The sequence below is a fragment of the Dendropsophus ebraccatus genome, chromosome 1 (genome assembly GCF_027789765.1).
Source record: "Dendropsophus ebraccatus isolate aDenEbr1 chromosome 1, aDenEbr1.pat, whole genome shotgun sequence".
NCBI lineage: Eukaryota > Metazoa > Chordata > Amphibia > Anura > Hylidae > Dendropsophus > Dendropsophus ebraccatus.
This window is the reverse complement of record NC_091454.1, coordinates 205,738,823-205,757,275: the sequence shown is the minus strand read 5'-3', so window position 1 is coordinate 205,757,275 and position 18,453 is coordinate 205,738,823. Positions and strand designations below refer to the sequence as shown.

The 18,453-nt window shown below is 44.0% G+C and overlaps 1 protein-coding gene across 1 annotated transcript in view; it reads left to right on the top strand.

Annotated features, from left to right (window-relative positions):
• The window catches only part of STXBP2 (syntaxin binding protein 2), a 29,658-nt gene extending 24,701 nt beyond the window's left edge, over nucleotides 1-4,957 (top strand). Inside the window, exons 15-19 of the mRNA XM_069945570.1 lie at nucleotides 255-361; nucleotides 1,004-1,102; nucleotides 1,293-1,381; nucleotides 1,466-1,623; nucleotides 2,554-4,957. Of these exons, the coding sequence (XP_069801671.1) occupies nucleotides 255-361; nucleotides 1,004-1,102; nucleotides 1,293-1,381; nucleotides 1,466-1,623; nucleotides 2,554-2,633 (533 nt within the window). The 3' untranslated portion in view covers nucleotides 2,634-4,957. The remainder of the gene's footprint in view (nucleotides 1-254; nucleotides 362-1,003; nucleotides 1,103-1,292; nucleotides 1,382-1,465; nucleotides 1,624-2,553) is intronic.
• The last annotated feature ends 13,496 nt before the right edge of the window (nucleotides 4,958-18,453 follow it).

Sequence of the window (18,453 nt, the reverse complement as noted above, 5' to 3'; positions counted from 1 at the left end):
TGACCACATTAGTCAATGCATGACAGGGTATGATCATGTATAGTCAATCTTGGATAACCTCTTCAAATCCCCCCCCCCCCCCCCCTTAAAAAAAAAAAAAAATAGTCCCTTTAAACCGGTATTCTGATGTGTAGACATCCATGCATAGTACTATCACTCATTGTGTGGAGTTCTGCCTTGTGTCATTATATTTCCCATTGTGAACCACAGTGGCCACAAGCTGAATGACTTCTTTGTAATTCTCTCACATGTAGGTATAACAGAGGAAAACTTAACCAAACTAATCCAGCATGCCAACATACAGAGCGACAGCAACATCATTCGCAACCTGCAGCGCCTGGGAACCCGTGTGATATCAGGGGTATGCTGTTATGCTGTAGAGCATTACTCCACTTTGAGCTCTCGTGTTTTTTCTCATTGCACAGATAGTACAGGTCACCGACACATACTAACAATGTAAGTGAGGGCCCTTTTTCACAGAGCGATAATCAGCCGAATCAGGTCGATGTTTGCTCTGTATATTAGAGACAATGATCAGCCGATACAACAATTATCAACTGATCAAGTCTTTTGGTCCTGACCTAAAATCATCGGCCACTGACTATACACTCGGCCAATCACCGATTGTAATTTTTTTCAATATTGCTGTTTAAAAATTAAGTTCATGTTATCAGATTAAATGTCATGTTATTGGATTACTATTATGTCTTGTTATCAGATATCAGTGTACTATCCCACCACGGTAAGGTGACCTCAACAGGACAGACTCAACACATGCCTCTTCCAGGCTTAAAAAAAAAAAGCCAAAAACTTGTGGGCATGTAGGAATTAGCTTTACCCTGGGCAGTGGTGGAGGCAGTCATGTGACATCGTAAAGTTTTTAGTTTTATTGTTTTTTTTCTTTAAGTTCCCTGCCTTTTGCCATTGGTCACTGCCCATGAGATCATAATAACCTGTGTATCCAAGCAATAAAATGTCAGTATCTGTTTTTCGCCTCCTGCAGCAACAGTCCTCCACACCACACAGGCCTGACAGAAAGATCCGGCTACACCCCACCTATGACCTGTCACGCTGGATACCGGTTCTAAAAGACGTCATGGAGGTAAATTGCTTTAATCATATAATAGAGGCAGTAGGTGCTGCAACGTTATCCGGGTGGACATAAGGATAGGCGACACTTAACCCCTAGATAATCCCTTTAATGCACTTTGGTATCTGCTTTTTACTTTCAGTATTTCCCTTGTGTATTCTCTGTGCCCATGTCTAATACAGATCTGTTGTATCTATTGTAGGACGCCATTGAAGATAAGCTGGATAAGAAGCAGTGGCCCTTTGTGTCAGAACCCTGCAACCAAGTGGCCAGTTCTCAGGCGGTGGTGAGGTGAGGAATTATAGTCCGTGCTGGTTCTGAAGCGTTCGGCCTGGAGCTTCGTCTTTATCTCACACACGTCTTTCTGTTTCTCAGCGCACGGTTCGGTCACTGGCACAAGACGCGCAGCGCCGCAGAATACAGGTCAGGACCTCGGCTCATTGTCTACGTCCTGGGAGGAGTCTCCATGTCTGAGATGAGATGCGCCTATGAAATAACTAAAGCTACAGACTCCAAATGGGAAGTGCTGATCGGTAGGTTTCAGGCAGTCATGTCACTGATGGGGTCTGTGTCTAGTCTAGTGTTAGTAATGTATTTTGGATTTGCAGTAGTGCCATCTTTGGAACGTCCCCAAATGAGACGCCTGTTTATACGACCATGGATAGGCCCCAGCACTATAGACCAGCTAGTGACTACATCAGATCATTTTTGTAGCATATACAGTAAACCACACTTCAGGATCCAAGCCCAAATGGTGGGAGCTGCCGTGGGACCCCCTGCCGGGCTCCGGGGTGTCCATGTCACAACCCGGCTGATGGACTGGTGCTCAGCCAGTAAGTGACTGGGATGGGAATCTGCTCCAGTCAATGATTGGCTGAGCGGCCACTCCATCAGCCCGGGACAGGCATTTCCCCCCAGTCCTGCACGCTTCTCTTCCCTCATTCTGGTGATCAGTGGGGGTCTAAAAACCTAGACCCCTACCAAAACAATCTTTTCACATGGCTGAGCTACAAGATGGATAACAGTGTCAAGGTATGTTCACACTAAGCTTTTGTGTATCTGTTTTGTGGGGGGGAAATGGATGCAGAAACATATGGAAAAATGGCTGCAGTTGTATACCATCCCATTAGACAACCACGTTTTACATAAGAACTGATCCATTAATCGGACACTAAAAGGCCGTGTGAAGCTAACCTTAGGCTGGGTTCACACTGTGCTTTTGTACCCGTTACACTATAGCAGTTTCAGTACGTTTAATAACAGAAAAAAATGGAAAGTCAATGGAAAACGAACCTTGCAGGATGACATGCAACCGCATCTGTTTTTACCTTCCGTTATTTTTTTGTTTTCTCAAATGTGAACGTGACCCTGGCCTAACTATTTCTAGTCTCACAGAACCATAATTTTTTACCCTGCCAATATTGTTTACCTTGCTGACTTAACCATTGACTTCTTTGTCTCAGGCTCCACTCACGTCTTAACACCCACCCTCTTCCTGGACGGCCTAAAGTCTCTGGATCAGCAGTTTCCTAGCAATGAATAAGAGTGACCTCCATCTTGTCTCTGGATCTTTGTTCTTTTTAGTAACACTCCACGTCACACTGCGACCCAACCAACCAGCCTTGTGTCGTCCTCTGGTTACAAGTGTGCCCCATTCTTTATGACTGTGGGCTCCGCTTTCTATGTGAAGAGGTTTTACCAGAGGGTTCATCACTTTGAGGGTCTTGGTAAAATGATTGATCCTCCTCTATTGTTTTTTTTTTTGTTTTTGTTTGTTTGTTTATGTTTTGATATCATCTATTTTTGCTAAAAATTTGTAACAAAGATTCCTGAAGGATATTTGTACTTTGATAGCGACCTGGTATTGTGCCCGTCTGCCTACCCTCACCACCGCTGCTGTTAGCCGGGCACTCCGGGTGCACCTTCCATAGACATTTCATGGCGTCTGCTTCACATCTGGGAAAGTTCAGTAGTTTGTCCTTTGTCAGTACAGTCTAGTACTGGATCATGTGCCTTATAGTCTATAGCGTCTTCTTTGTATGTGTATTTCTTTAAGGGGGAGGGGGGGGTCGAATGATTTCTATCCTGTGTACAGATTGATCACTTGTAAATGTATTAACACACAACAGAATATTGAGAGCGAACCCTGCTGGTTGCACTGTGTATTAACTATCAAAAAAAATGAAATCTCTGTTTCCATTCATTTATACAGGACCAAAGCTAAGCGCTGTACTGTGTGGGGGGGTGTTTGATTTGTCGTAATATATATTGAACAGCCTTATAAAATACATGGTTTGTCATATGTGGCGTGGTGCTTTATCAATTTCTATCAATGAAAGGTGTTGTATATCCAGGGTGGGGGGGCTGTCTGCCATCCCAGAGTATGACATGACCAGATACTGGGGGCATTTTAGTTGTCCTTGTATAGGAGAGTGTTCTCCAGCTGTTACAAAACTACAACTCCCAACATGCTGGCTCTCAGGGCATGATAGGAGTTGTGGTTTTGCAACAGAACAATGGTGTGGGAGAGTATTTGGTTGCAAGGACGTGTGTGATACTGGATACTATCAGTACACCGGGTATGGGCACATCAGTCATTGTGAATACAAATGAGGTTTTTTATTATTGCAAATGAAAATATATAATATATATATATGTGCCTTTTAATATGAAATATATACATGTATGTGTTTATCAGTGTTCTCCTCTTCTAAGTGTCATCCTATATTTTCCATTGACTTACAGTCACTCCTGTTTTTCTTATTCTAGATTTCGCAAAATGTTTGCAAGGGGAAAAAGTGCAATAGCTGCCCATAGCAAAGAGTTGGTTATAACAATAGGGATGTGTATGTGAACAGGGGTGTAAGAGTCTGTTTTCTAAACTAGACACCCCCTGTCCTTATGTGATTGATCCTATTTTATATTCTGCATTAGGTATATTTGTAGGAGTCATGATCCAGAACCAACTCGGATTTGACAAGACAGATGTAGACATGAAAAAAAAAATGTGATCCAAAGATTTCCTTTGCTGTATAGCTTATTGCTCATCTGCCCTAGTACCTATGATAGGAGATATTATTCAAGTGCATAATGCTTGGCTGTAATACCAATGACCTGGAGAAGCTTCACGCCTGAGAAAGAAACTCAGCTTTTCTGCAAATCTAGCGAGGCTGGGTGCACATAATACAGGGCGTATAGGAACAGAATCGATCTCTGCGGCAGCCGCTCACATCTAAGGCTTCGTTTGCCAATGAAATCGGTTTTGATCAGAACCAAGAGTCTGTTTACTATGGGCTGGGTAAGGTTGCCTTTTGTTTAAGGGTGCGTTCACACCTACAGGATCCGCAGCAGATTTGATGCTGTGTTCAGTTATTTAAATGAAATCTGCTGCGTATTTTCTGCTGCGGATCTGGTAAGTGTGAACGTACCCTAAAGGGGTTATTCAGGATTAGAAAAAGCACAGCTACTTTCTTGGAAAAACAGCACCACCCCTGTGCTCAGGTTGTGTGTGTGGTATTACAAATCAGTTCCATTCACTTTAACGGCACTGAGCTGCAAAACCACACACCCAAACTAAGGACAAAAGTGTTGCTGTTTGTGGAAGAAAGCGGCCATGTTTTTCTAATCCTGGATAACCCCTTTAAGGGTTAAATTCTGGAGATTATGTATTTTAGAAGGCTAAGCTCCATCTACTTGTGTGCTGTAAAGCTCATACATGTATAGTTTACCAAAGAACCCACAATCCATTCCCTACATATCACCCATCATGTGTCCTTACAGAATCTGTCACTGAGTGATTGCAATGAATTGTCAGATATCTTCTCTTTGATTGTTGTGATAATTTAATAAAGAATATATGAACCCAAAGTCTGTGTTATATACTAAGGGAATAGATAAGGCCGCATGAGGGACCTGGACATAGTAGAGCAGGGCTGGCAAACTGGCTCTCCAGCTACAATTCCCATCATGCCTAGGCCAGGTGTCTCCAGTGCTTCATGCCGGGCCGGTGCCTGGGAATAGACCAGTGCCATGCGTGGGAACCGGGCTGTGGTTCATCCCCTGATGGTACATTGGCTTTAAAGCGATCATACACACAAGTAAGATTCAGGTCATCTTAACACCTATGGCTATCCGGTCCTCCTAACCACACACCGATAGAAGCCTATTATTGTGCACCAGACCGAACGTCCTGTGACCACCTCTGTGCCTGGAGCTTTAAGTAATGTCATTGTGGTCACCCAGACAGGAAGTTGTGTAGTTTCTAGGAAACCTCAGATACCACAGTCTAGATATAAGAGACTTCGGCATGGTATATAGTATAACATATACATTGGGGGAGATTTATCAAACATGGTGTAAAGTGAAACTGGCTCAGTTGCCCCTAGCAACCAATCAGATTCCACCTTTCATTTTCCAAAGAGTCTGTGAGGAATGAAAGGTGGGATCTGATTGGTTGCTAGGGGCAACTGAGCCAGTTTCACTTTACACCATGTTTGATAAATCTCCGCCATTGTGTACATGTTGCTATAAAACTACTAAATGATGATTAACATAAAAAAATGAATGGACTTTCACGGCAGGCGGCAGCCCCCTGTTCTGACATAGAAAAGGATCACAAAATGAGGAGCCCCCTATAATGTCTGTCATATTTCGGCATAGGACATGGATTACTGTCATACGACCCAAATCTTTCCACAAGCAATGTTTTTTAATTAGAGATGAGCGAATTTACAGTACAAGTGAAGTGATTTGTTAGCTCGGCAATTGGCCTATCGGCCGGCTGCCTTTGAGCTGAATGTTGCTTCTCTCCAGGTGGTTGGAAAAGCTGGCTCCAGTCCTGGAAAACTGGGAGAAGTTTCTCAGGACTGGATCCAGCTTTTCCAGGCACCAGAGTTCAACCGCAGCCAGCTGATAAGCATATTGCCAAGCTAACTTATTACCATACTTATACTGTAAATTCGCTACCTCTAATTTAAATAAATCTAAAAATATTTTTATTAAAAATCTATAAAATTGCTACTGTTATGATTTTTATGTTAACATACTACTTTGTAAGCAAAGATTGTCAGTAGAAGATGGAAGACAGAAAAAAAAAAAGTTGGCAACACCTCTATGCCTCTGTTCACACTGTAGGTTGCATGCTACATGTGGAAGAGGTACTGACAAAAAAAAAATGCAACAGCAACCCACAGGTGTAAGTGCTTACTGTATATACTCTACCTGGTTTACACACAATAAAATCCTGCTCTGTAGATATTAAAAAAAAAAAGATGAGGATCTTGGCAAACCATTTGATCAAACAGAGTGTCCCTACTCTAGCATTTTCACACTAGCAATGGCCTCTCCTGGGCTGAACAAGCCTACAACTGGGCAGATAGGAGCCAAATAATAGCAGCCTTGGGACATGGGTGGAGTGCAAGCCAACAGGAGGCAGCCACACACCCCACATACAACAGAGAAAAAAAAAGAAAAAGTCGGCAGCACTCCTATGTCTCTGTTCACACTGTAGGTTGCACGCTGCATGTGGCTTAAGTACAGACAGAAAAACAAGAGTTAGTTAGCAACAGCAACTAACAGGTGCAAGTGCTTAACGTACATACTCCCCCTGGCGTACACATGATAAAAACCTGCTCTATAGATATTTTAAAACTGAGAATCTTAGCAAACCAGAAGATGGAAGAGTGTGAAAAGGATCAGACTACACAGTTTTGTGTTGTCTGTTACCATGGAGATGTATAGAGACTGAAGCAAAAATACACAAGGTTTCTTGTTTTATTGGTCTGTGGTGATTCATTTTCAGTGTGTTTGGAGAATAATGATTATGGACATAAAAATGTAGCTGCTTTTCTCAGAAAACAGCTCCACACCTGTCTTCAGGTTGTGTGTGGTATTACAACTTGGATCCATTCACTTCAGTGGAACTGAACTGCAAATACTACAAACTGAAGACAAAATGGTGCTTTGCATCAATGTCTTTCTAACTGTGGATAAGCCCTTTAAGAAGAGAAGTCTGTCTCCCCCTCTTACAGAAACCGCACCATTCTTGTGCACTGGGGTCACTGGTGTCACATCTATTCAAGTGACTGTGCAATACCCTATTGTAGCTATAGGATGGCAAGTTGAGCATCCTGCCCTAAATAAACCAGCAGGCTTTGCCCCCCTCGCTACAATCCTAACACATCCACTGATCTGGGATATTAGCAGAATATGGGACACAACATGGCGGCAGTGATCATCTACCCATTGATGGTTAGTGACTGTATCTAATAATAGAAAACATCTATGGCTGTCATAAGGTGAGTGACCTTGTGATCCAATCCCTCCCACCCAGAAGAGACCTCCGTTTGGCCCCATACCAAGTAATCCTTTCCATGGATTAACACTCGCAGACCTGACAACCATCTGTATGAGTTATGACTGCCAAATATGATCATATGATATTTCTATCTTCTGAGTACGCTATAGTCCAAGTGTATATATATATATATATATATATATATATATATATATATAAATATATATATAATGTGTGTGTATTCTTGAAGAGCAGTGAGCAAAGAAATTGGCGATGGAAACAAATGACCAGCGGTGTATTCATTACTATAGGAGGCCAATCATTCCCCGGGATGTATAAATAGGCACATTGCACAGTAATATGCTTATACCACGTCATCATATAAATTCAATCCTCTTAAAATATTACCATATTCTGCACATTAATAGATCTGCCAGATAGTTCACATCTACTAATTACTGGAGGGGCGCCAAATCTTACCAGGTGGTGGTGGAACTTCCAGAGCAGATGCTGGCCTCAATACCCCGAGAAGTCTTCACTATAGTCCTGTATGGGCATGCAGCACTAGAACCCTATAGATGGCTGCAGCAACCCCACTGGAGCCATCTGGGCACCATCTGGCCAAGCGGTCAGTGCTAATGGACTTTATTACGACTATTAAAGGAGAAGTCCGGTGAAAATTTTTATTAAATTGCCCCCCAAAAGTTATACAAATCACCAATATACACTTATTAGGGTAAATGCTTATAAAGTGCTTTTTTCTTTGCACTTACTACTGCATCAAGGCTTCACTTCCTGGATAAAATGGTGATGTCACGACCCAACTCCCAGAGCTGTGAGGGCTGTGGCTGCTGGAGAGGATGATGGCAGGGGGATGCTCAGTGTCCCTCCAGTGCCCTGTGTCCATCAGTGTCCCCCTGCCATCATCCTTTCCAGCAGCCACAGCCCGCACAGCTCTGGGAGTCGGGTCGTGACATCACCATGTTATCCAGGAAGTGACATCACTATATTATCCAGGTAGTGACATCACCATGTTATCCACGAAGTGACATCACCATGTTATCCAGGAAGTGAAGCCTTGATGCTGTAGTAAGTGCAGTGAAAAAAGCCCTTTATAAGCATCTCCCGGAATAAGTGTATATTGGTTATTTGTATAACTTTTGGGGGGCAATACAATAATTTAATAATTTAATTTCGACGAACTTTTCCTTTAACATCTATTTCGTGGCACCTAAGGAAGGATCGACTATTTGCAGATCCACAGATTTGGAAATAATGTCATCTTTTTGCAATTTTTTAAAGGAAAAGAGTAGTATTTGGAATCTGTGTCAAGAGTGGTAGAGGCTGTGCTGCAGCATGCACGCCTCTTTTCTCTTCCACCCCTCTCTGCTTGGGGGGGGGGGGGGTATGCTGCAGCTCAGCACAGTCTCTGTTACACTTGCTATTGAAATAAATTGTGGGGCCACAGTCAGACGCCCAGCAATCATACACATATCCCCTACTGTTATGAACTTGGTGTGCTTTAAAGGGGTTGACCACCTTTACAAAAAGACTGCCTTTACTGTGGGCCGTTCTTTATAACCATGCTGCCCCACTTCTTCCTCATCCCTGTGTCATGGCTCCTCTATCCATACATGGGATCCTGAGAAGGAGCATGAGACAATTCCCATCATCCTGCCTCCATTGTGCCTATGCTCCTTGCAGGGTAGCCTGTATATCCAGCCTGACTGGGAAGCTCCTCCAGATATGGGGCCAGTCTGTATTCTCTCTGTAGACTCTGGTATTCTGGGATTCTTTGACCTCCTCCCTCCAATCTTGGAAGTATTCTTCCTGTCTCCTTTTTTTTGTGTTCCCGATCTCGGCTTTTGTGAGGTGGCATGGGGTGATTGTCCGGTTAGGCTGGGTTCCAGTAGGTATGTTTTGGGGCTCTGCTTTGCCTGGGGCTCCTGGGGCTTTATGGTGATAGGAACCATCACTACTACCATGTAGGTGGCCCCAGAATCACAGCATCCTCTTCTGAATTGTGAGGTGTAGGGTGAATCTGCCCAGCTCTGCTCTACAAGCACAGTTAAAAGTGCTCCGATGGACCTGGAGGAGATGCTTACAGAATTCCAGGTGAAATATTTCTGTTAGACTGGAATCCCATCTTGGCCAGTTGGGGTATGTATGAGGGCCCCAGACTTCACTGCCATACAGGAGGATTGGTGCAATGATGGAGACAAAGATTTTAAGCCAAACCCTGACAAGTGTTTTGAGGTGGTAGAATAGTCGTCTGATGGCGTAAAAGGTTTTGCAGGTGGTAGAATAGTGGTCTGATGGCTGATTTAAAGCTCCCAGTCTGTTCTTTTATGAGAGAAACAGATCGCTGATCTCAAGGAGACCAGCCAAAGATAACACTGCCGGCTGCCGGTTAAAGCGCTCAATGCAGTGAAATCCTAGGTGCATTGCTCCCTGGGAAACATGAATATGCAAAAGAAGAGCCTGTGGAGCCTCATTTAAGAGTCTTGAATCACAGGACTTGCCAGATATCCCTCCGGGACTCTTAAATGAGGCTCCACGGGCTCTTCTTTTACATATTCATGTTCTATTATGAGGCCAAGGTAGGTGTAGCTGCTGGTAGCTGTAAGAGGGTGGTTGTGTAGTGTTAAGGTAGGGACCCAGCTGACTTTGTTTTCCTTCTCTTCCTTCCTTCTTTAGGTTGATAAGTAGGGCCCAAATGGTGCTGAACTTCTCCAGAATGGCTAGCTGTTCTTAGAGACCTTTCTCAGTTGGGAGGAGAAGATCGTACAGAAGGAATTTCATCTCAGTGTAATGGAGGGCAAGACTTGGTGTTGGGGAGATCTCCAGAGCTGCTGCCACTTCATTGATGTAAATGTTGGAGAGAGTTGGACTGAGGATCTGCTGGAAATTAGCTATTCTCTTCCCATTTACCTTCACGCAGCATTGGTTCCCCGTGTAGGAGCTTTTGATTACATCGTAGGTCTTTCGCCCTATTCCACTCTCCGGCAATCTTAGGAGCAATCCTATGTGCCACACCGAATAGAAAGCCTTTTTGAAGTCCACAGAACAGGCCTACATGTTTCCTTTGTTTGTGTTGTGGACGTCGCTCTGGATGAGGCAGTACAGGGTGTAGACATGGTCCGTGGTGCGGTGGTTCAGCATGAACCCTTCTTGACTTTTTCTGAGGACTTTGTGCTGGGTGAGAAAGTTGAGGATTCTCTGGCTCAGGATTCTCTGGCTCAGGCAGTTGTTGAACAGTTTCTGCTATATGCCAGGGTAGCTATGCGGTGTTGTGGCTACTGCATAGGTGGAGGGTCACTTGGACACTTGTCACGGTGACCAGGAGTGGTGTTGGAACCCACCCCTGGACAAATGGGCTTGAGGTTGAGGATGAGCAAGTGTGAACAGGTGAATAGGTGCGGCTGCAACAATAATATACTAGAGTCCGATAGCTTAACCAGGATAATTCGGTTTACTTGTAAAAACATCAGTGCAATACAAGTTAAGAGCACTTTGGATTACAGGTATAGGCAAAAGGTTGTAGTAGAGAGTTGTAAGAGCAGGGTAGAGTAGAGGAACATCTTGAGGGCCCTGTCCAGGTGTGGTGTCCCATCACGGGTGCTGCTGATGTATGCACCCTTTGCAAAAGCCTGTACTGTAAGTAAAAGTGGTGATGCAGTCGTACCTAAGTTTTGCCACTAGATGTCGCTAGTATGTATATTGTACATGTATATTGTATTGCACAGCTGTAGTACTCGAGGGTTATTGTTGTTTGTAATCTGTGCACCATTGAGAGCTCTTTCCTCTTCTCTACCTATGTCTTTTCTCCTTCTTTCTCTGCCCTCTCTTCTCACCCTCTCACAGCAGGTATTACATATCCTGTAGAAGGTAGTTACACGGGGAGAGAAAGAGTTAGTGAGTATTAGGGCCCTATTTCATGCAATGATTATCGTTAAGTCGTTCGAATCTAAGCGCTAATCGTTCGGTTGAATAACAGTTAAGGATTAACGGACGAATGAGAAATCGTTGATCGTTTAATAAGACCTGGACCTATTTTTATTGTTGCTCGTTCGCATTGAATAAGGCGTCGTTTGGTCTTTCGAAGTAGTGACAAACGCAATAGCGACGACAAGACGACCGCAAGAGTGATCATAAGTAACGATTATCGTTCCATGTAAATGGGTGAACGATTTCAGGTCTTTCACAATAGCGGTCGTTTGGATTGTTTATCGTTAACGATTATGTGAACGATAATCGTCCCGTGGAATAGGGCCCTTAGTCTGGTTCCTGTACAGAGAGGACGCAAGCCAGAGCGGTCCCTACAGCAGTCATATTTGGCCCTGGCTGATGCCAGGTTCCCTGTCAAAGGAGAAAGTCCAGTGTAGTCTAGTCTACAGATGCACATGGGAAGTACGAACACTCTCTTCTTGATAGCAGCACTTCCACACACTATGCAGTGCTAAACACTCTCAGAGAGGACAAGTCAGGGATCATCCCAGATCACGCCGTGAACAAGTCTAAAGGTGCAGGACAGTATCCTAAAGAAAGAGGAACTGATCCGGATAGAGCAAAGTTGCTAGAATCCTATGTACTCTATTTCGCAGCGCGGGTGTAACCAGGAAACCTTGGCCACTCTGCTCAACCCACGTAACAAGGTCTGGGGCTTGTGTCACCCTCTAGGATGGGTCACCCGACAGTGGTGGGCAATAGGTGGTGCAAAGACCAAAGAAGTCAAAACACAGGCACAAGTATTCTCTCTACTCTCAAGTATTCTACTTATTCTACTTCTAAAGTTCCTGCAGAGCTCAGTACTACATTGGGTTGGGACTCTCTCAACATCCTCCTCTCTACTTCTCTGACCTTACTATACTTAGCAAGCAACCAAGCCAGCACTGCTATTCTACCTCTCAAGCTCTCAGCACAAGTTTTGTCACTAAAGTCCAAAGTATATTGTCAAGTCCATTGTATATCATTGTATCAAGTATTTTTTTTAAGTAAAAGAGAGTTTATTTGCTGTAATGTGACTAAGTGATTATTGCTTAAGCACCTACACAGTAATAGCACCTTCCTTGGGTCATCTCCCCTTTCTGTGGGTGGCGGTAAAGATAGTCCGGTTGGTTCACAACTCCACTCCGGACCATCGTGAGAAGCGCCCAAGGGACCCCCTCACAGCCCAGCAGGTCACCGACCACAGGGGAAAGAGTATAGCCAGCCTCACTAAAATAAAAGCAGGTGTGCCTCCATACCTGTGTGCCCAACTGGCACTGTCGTCACGACAACCTAACATCTGGCTGAGCTATATTCCGACCAACCACCACTGTAGTGGAGTCACACTTCACCATCTAGCAAGTGACCGGTCGAGCCTCACAGGAGTGCACCACACAAGTAGCAATATACTCTGCCGGGATAGCATAGAGAAGGACCAGAAGTAGAACAAGAATACTCATACTCAAGTATAGATACAGAGATCTGACCGCCTTCTGCTCCACATTGTCAGGCTCCCGTCCTGATGGGGTAGTATGAAGTCCCAGGACTTTGCGACTCTCCCAGGAACTGTGCCCTCTCTCTAGTTCCCCACTTCTACTGACAAAAGACCAAAAGACCCTCCCACCAGGAACTAGCTCCTTGTTTGGGAAACCTTATCTAGCCTAAGACTGTGTGTGGGTAAGAAAGAGGGGAGGTGATAGGGAAAAAAGTGAGGGAAAAGAGCCTGCACCTGTAACAGGACAAAACATAACATGTGACAAGTAATAGTTAACCCATTAGACCTTCAGCTTTGCTTGGTACAGTACACACAATAAAATAGTACAGTGACCTCTAGTGGGGAAAACACTTAATACACTCTCCTTCATCCCCTTCTGTGCAAAACCTGAGAGAGTTACTTTACCCAGGTGTATAAAGACTTATTGGCACACCTGTGCTGGGACGCTACATTTCCCCAAGTTGCTGCTGACACATACCCCTCAGTAGTTGGCCAGGTCATACCTGTCCCCGCTTTTGTGTATTGGGGTTATGACACCTTGGTTCCAAGCATGAGGGAAGTAGCCAGAGCTCAGCAGGATGTTGTACAGTTTTGCTGTACCTAATCATTTTGGTTGGGATGCCGTCTGTACCGCTGGCTTTCTTACACCTTATAGTTGATATTCTCTCTGATATCTCCTGTGGTGTTATGGGTGAATCCAGAGGGTTTTGGAAGTCCTTCACTATCTCCTCCATGGCCTTCAGTTTTAATATAATTTATTCTTGGTCCGGGCTTTGTTGCTTCTTTGGGATCTCTGTAGAGGTCTCTGAAATACCGGAGACAGATGTTGCCATTCTGGATGTGGAGGTTGTTTTTCTTCCCCTTTGTGCCCAGGTGGTTCCATAGTTCCTAGAAGGAGTTTTCTTGGAGGGCATCTTGGAGTTGGATGTATTTAGTTGGGAAGTGTTTTGTATTGTCTCTGTATTGTGTCGTAGGCTTCCCGGAGTTTGGTGTTGTTGGGGTCTCTGTGCTGTTCAGGCAGGGTCACTGAATGAAATACATTTTATAAACAAAATAATTCTAATAATACCAACATATACAGGACAAATAATACTGTCACACCACGACCGCTTCCCTCACCATACAGTGACTGGATAAGACCACCATATAGAAAATCCACTGTATAAAGACCAATATTCCCACCTGAGCAGTGATCATATAGAGGTATGCAGGTTATGCAGACCTTCTTAGTCATTATAGTGCAGTTACATCCAATGACGCACAGGGGGCATTACACGGAGGAGTTTTTGCTAATCAAAGTTGTTTGCTTTCTCTTTCTTTTCCATCTGGCCCGGCCATCATGAAGATTTTGCCTGGTGATGTCTCTGCAGACTTCGCCAGACAAACATTTTAGACTCCTCGCTACAGCACCATGCTTCCCACTATATAAAGTCCCTATGTGAAAAGCTCCACACTGTAACAATGCCCATTTTATGTGTCCCCATGTAGAATTTAGTCCCAATTTGAGCCTAAGATAGTACGCAGGCTCCCTCTATGCCTTCATATAGTAAGAAGGCCACCATCTGTACCCTCATATAGTAAATAATCCCCCCTTGCACCTCATAAACAACATGAATGAAACCTTTAAATATGTTAAAGGACTAAATACATTTCTAGAGAGAAGTGCTTTTAATGAAAAAAAACTGAACTTAAGAACAAGAGGACACACCCCTTCTGAAAGATAAGGGACGCGGAAAAATGTTACTTTACTAAAAGAGTAGTAGATGCTTGGACCAAACTTCCAGCTGATGTGATTGGTAAATATATATAAACATATATCTATTCTAAGATAATAAGAAAGGAAATAATATAAGGGCAGATAAGATGGACCAGGGGGGCTTTTCTGCTGACAATCTTCAATGTTTCTATATTAAAGGGGTTATCCATCTAAGAGTGAAAAAATGTAATGCTAGCTGCTCTTACTCACCAAGTCCCCCTGAGTATTTTGAGCCATTTCCTGTCTTTCTAGCTGCTGCAATTCCTGAGTTACACGTTTTTCTAAAAGTTGATCTATATCCAGGGCCGGTTTTAGACTAGATGTGGCCCTGGGCAAAGTTAAAGGTGGGGCCCCAAATGCTGAAATATTTTAGCAACAATTTAAGGTCCCCATACATGTTACTCTTTTGTTGGTGGTACCTGTTGCTCCTGGTGGGTTCGGCCATCAGTGTAAGGTGTATGGGGCTCTCTGGACAGTCCTCTGACAGATGATATCAGTGGACATAGGGGATCAAGCTTGATGGAAAATCAATGCCCAACCTCTTTGTTCTAAGAGAGATAAGCCGCCTTCAGATCTGTATGGCTATGGCTTTACCCTCTCATAGAAAACACAGGGAAACTCAGATGTGCCAAATTTCTATGTATGGGGAGGACGGGACCAGATGGGAGAGATAATTGTCAGCTGAAGGATTGTTCAGCCAGCAGTTATTGGAAGTGTACGGCCACTTTTAAGGCCGTATTACACGGCCTGATATTCTGCAGAAGTGAGCGCCAATCTGGTAGAATGGAGCTCGCTTAGAGAGCCTACTACAGCAAAAGCTATGGAGGAGATTTATCAAACTGGTGTAAAGAAGAATTGGCTCAGTTGCCCCTAGCAACCAATCAGATTCCACCTACTTAGAATCTGAGTAATGAAAGGTGGAATCTGATAAGTTGCTAGGGGCAACTGAGCCAGTTTCACTTTACACTATGTTTGATAAATCTCCCCCTATGTGTATATATACAGTATATCATTAGTGATGTGTGTGCAATCCTTGCTGTATATAGTAAACAATAAAGATATATATACTACCTGATCACGTTCCCCGGTGTCCTCAGGCCATGTCTGTGATATATACTACCTGATCATGTTCCCCGGTGTCCTCAGGCCTTGTCTGTGATATATACTACCTGATCATGTTCCCCAGTGTCCTCACAGAGCGATAGCGTCCTGATTCGGACAATTTTCGCTCCATGTATTAGGGCCCTTACTCAGTTCAGAAGTTTACATGCCTCTACATGTCAGGACTACCGCTACATGCCGGGACCGCAGCTACATGTCGGGACCGCCGCTACATGTCGGGACCGCCGCTACATGTCGGGACCGCCCCTACATGTCGGGACCGCCCCTACATGTCGGGACCGCCCCTACATGTCGGGACTGCCCCTACATGTCAGGACCGCCGCTACATTCTGGGACTGCCCCTACATGTCAGGACCGCCGCTACATTCTGGGACTGCCACTACATGCCAGGACTGCCGCTAAATGCCAGGACTGCCGCTAAATGCCAGGACTGCCCCTACATGCCAGGACTGCCGCTAAATGTCAGGACTGCCCGCTAGTGGTGTAAATACAAGAACTATTTATATGAATTGCTTTAAAAAAATAAATAAATAAATAAAAATCACTATAATCAGGAACAAATATTACCTCCATACCGTTATTGAAGAAAACACACTATATATAGGCCAATATTACCACCATAAAAGTGACCGCCCCATAATGACTCTATATACACTATATACAGACCAATATTACCGCCATAGAGTGACCACCGCATTATGACTCTATATACACTATATACAGACCAATATTACTGCTATAGACTGACCACTGTATAATAAATGACTGTATATAGGCCAATATTATGTGGCTGTCACCCTATGGCTGTACTATTGGTGTATATAGTGTATATATAGAGTCATTATGTGGCAGTCAATCTATGGCAGTAATGACTCTACGCTATATACGCTATATACAGACCAATATTATTGCCATAGGCTGACCCCTGTATAATGACTTTATATACACTCTATATACAGACCAATATTACCGCCATAGAGTGACCACTGCATAATGACTCTATATACAGACCAATATTACTGCCATAGACTGACCCCTGTATAATGACTCTATATACACTGTATGCAGACCAATATTATGTGGCGATCACTCTATGGCTGTACTATATATACTGTACTGTGGCTGTACTGTATATAGTGTCATTATGTGGTAGTCAATCTATGGCAATAATGACTCTATATATACGCTATATACAGACCAATATTAATGCCAAAGAGTGACCACTGCATAATGACACTATATACAGACCAATATTACCGCCATAGAGTGACCACCACCTAAAGACTGAATACCACCTTATTTTTTTCTCAATAAAATACACCGTATTGCCTTAGTGATGTCATCATACACTATACATAGGAGCTGCAGCCAATCACCGGTCACCTGCAGCAATTACATAGGACTGATGAGGCCGGAGAATGGCTGCAGCTCCTATATACAGTCTATTCACCTCAACACTTGGAGTCAGCAGTGCTTATACACACACCATTATATATATATATATATATATATATATATATACACACACACACTCACACACCCATGAAAACACATTATACAGATACAAACCATCCAGTCCACACACTATACACAGGACATGTAACACACACTACATTCATGCATTATACACCTACATTCATACACATTACACACTACATGTACAGAATACTTACCCCCTCTAGCATGCTGGTTGTAGTGGTGAATCCCCCTCATGTTCCTTTCAGCAGCAGCAGCAGGCTGTCATCCTCACCCGGCAGCCCTCTCCTCCATCGTCCCGACAGCTCCACACCACAGCAGGAAATCACGTGCAGTGAGAGGAGCTGGAGGGAGGGGGAGGGGGAGCAGACACCGAGCCCAGCGTCCTGCAGCCTCTGCGTGACCCCTGATAGCAGCAGCCGGGGATCACTGCCAGACGCTGGAGGACGCTGTCTGTGCTCTCCTCTCCACTGGAACTGCGGTAGGGGGCCCCTGGGGGATGGGGGCCCTGGGCATTTGCCCTGCTTGCCCCCCCCTAACGCCGGCCCTGTCTATATCCAAGATAGGAAACTAAATTTCCCATCATGCATTTCCCTGATTGGTACTCACCCCCTTAGCTTTCTTTCATGCCCACTGCTGTTATTACTATTACACAGTAAACACAGTACTGTTTTTTTTTCCCACTGATTTTGCATCACATCACCCCAGTATGTATTCCATACTAGCTGATGATGTAGCAGAGCTGATGCGCGCATGTTATAGCTATATGCTGCATAATGGGCATCTGTTTACTGGGGATGGGGTGTAGTATAGGTGTAGATCTCTGCTTGCTGACTGTGAATTAAAACATTCTTGTTCCATCCAGACTCTAAGAACATGTAAGTCTATGCAAGCAGTACAGGTGCACGGAGATGATGCACCCAGAGAGGAGATCACATGTCATGTGACTACAAAGGGAGAGGGGAAGAAGGAGCTGAGCGTGGTCAGAGTGGACCCAGAATAGAAGATTTTAGACATCCAGAGCAGATAAGAATGAGAAAAAAAACAGGGAAAGGGTGCAAGATAGGTTATACAAGGAGCTGAGCGTGGTCAGAGTGGACCCAGAATAGAAGATTTTAGACATCCAGAGCGGATAAGAATGAGAAAAAAACAGGGAAAGGGTGCAAGATAAGTTATACATGTATATATTGTATTTATGTTATTTATAAAATAACATAGGGTGGTATTGGAAA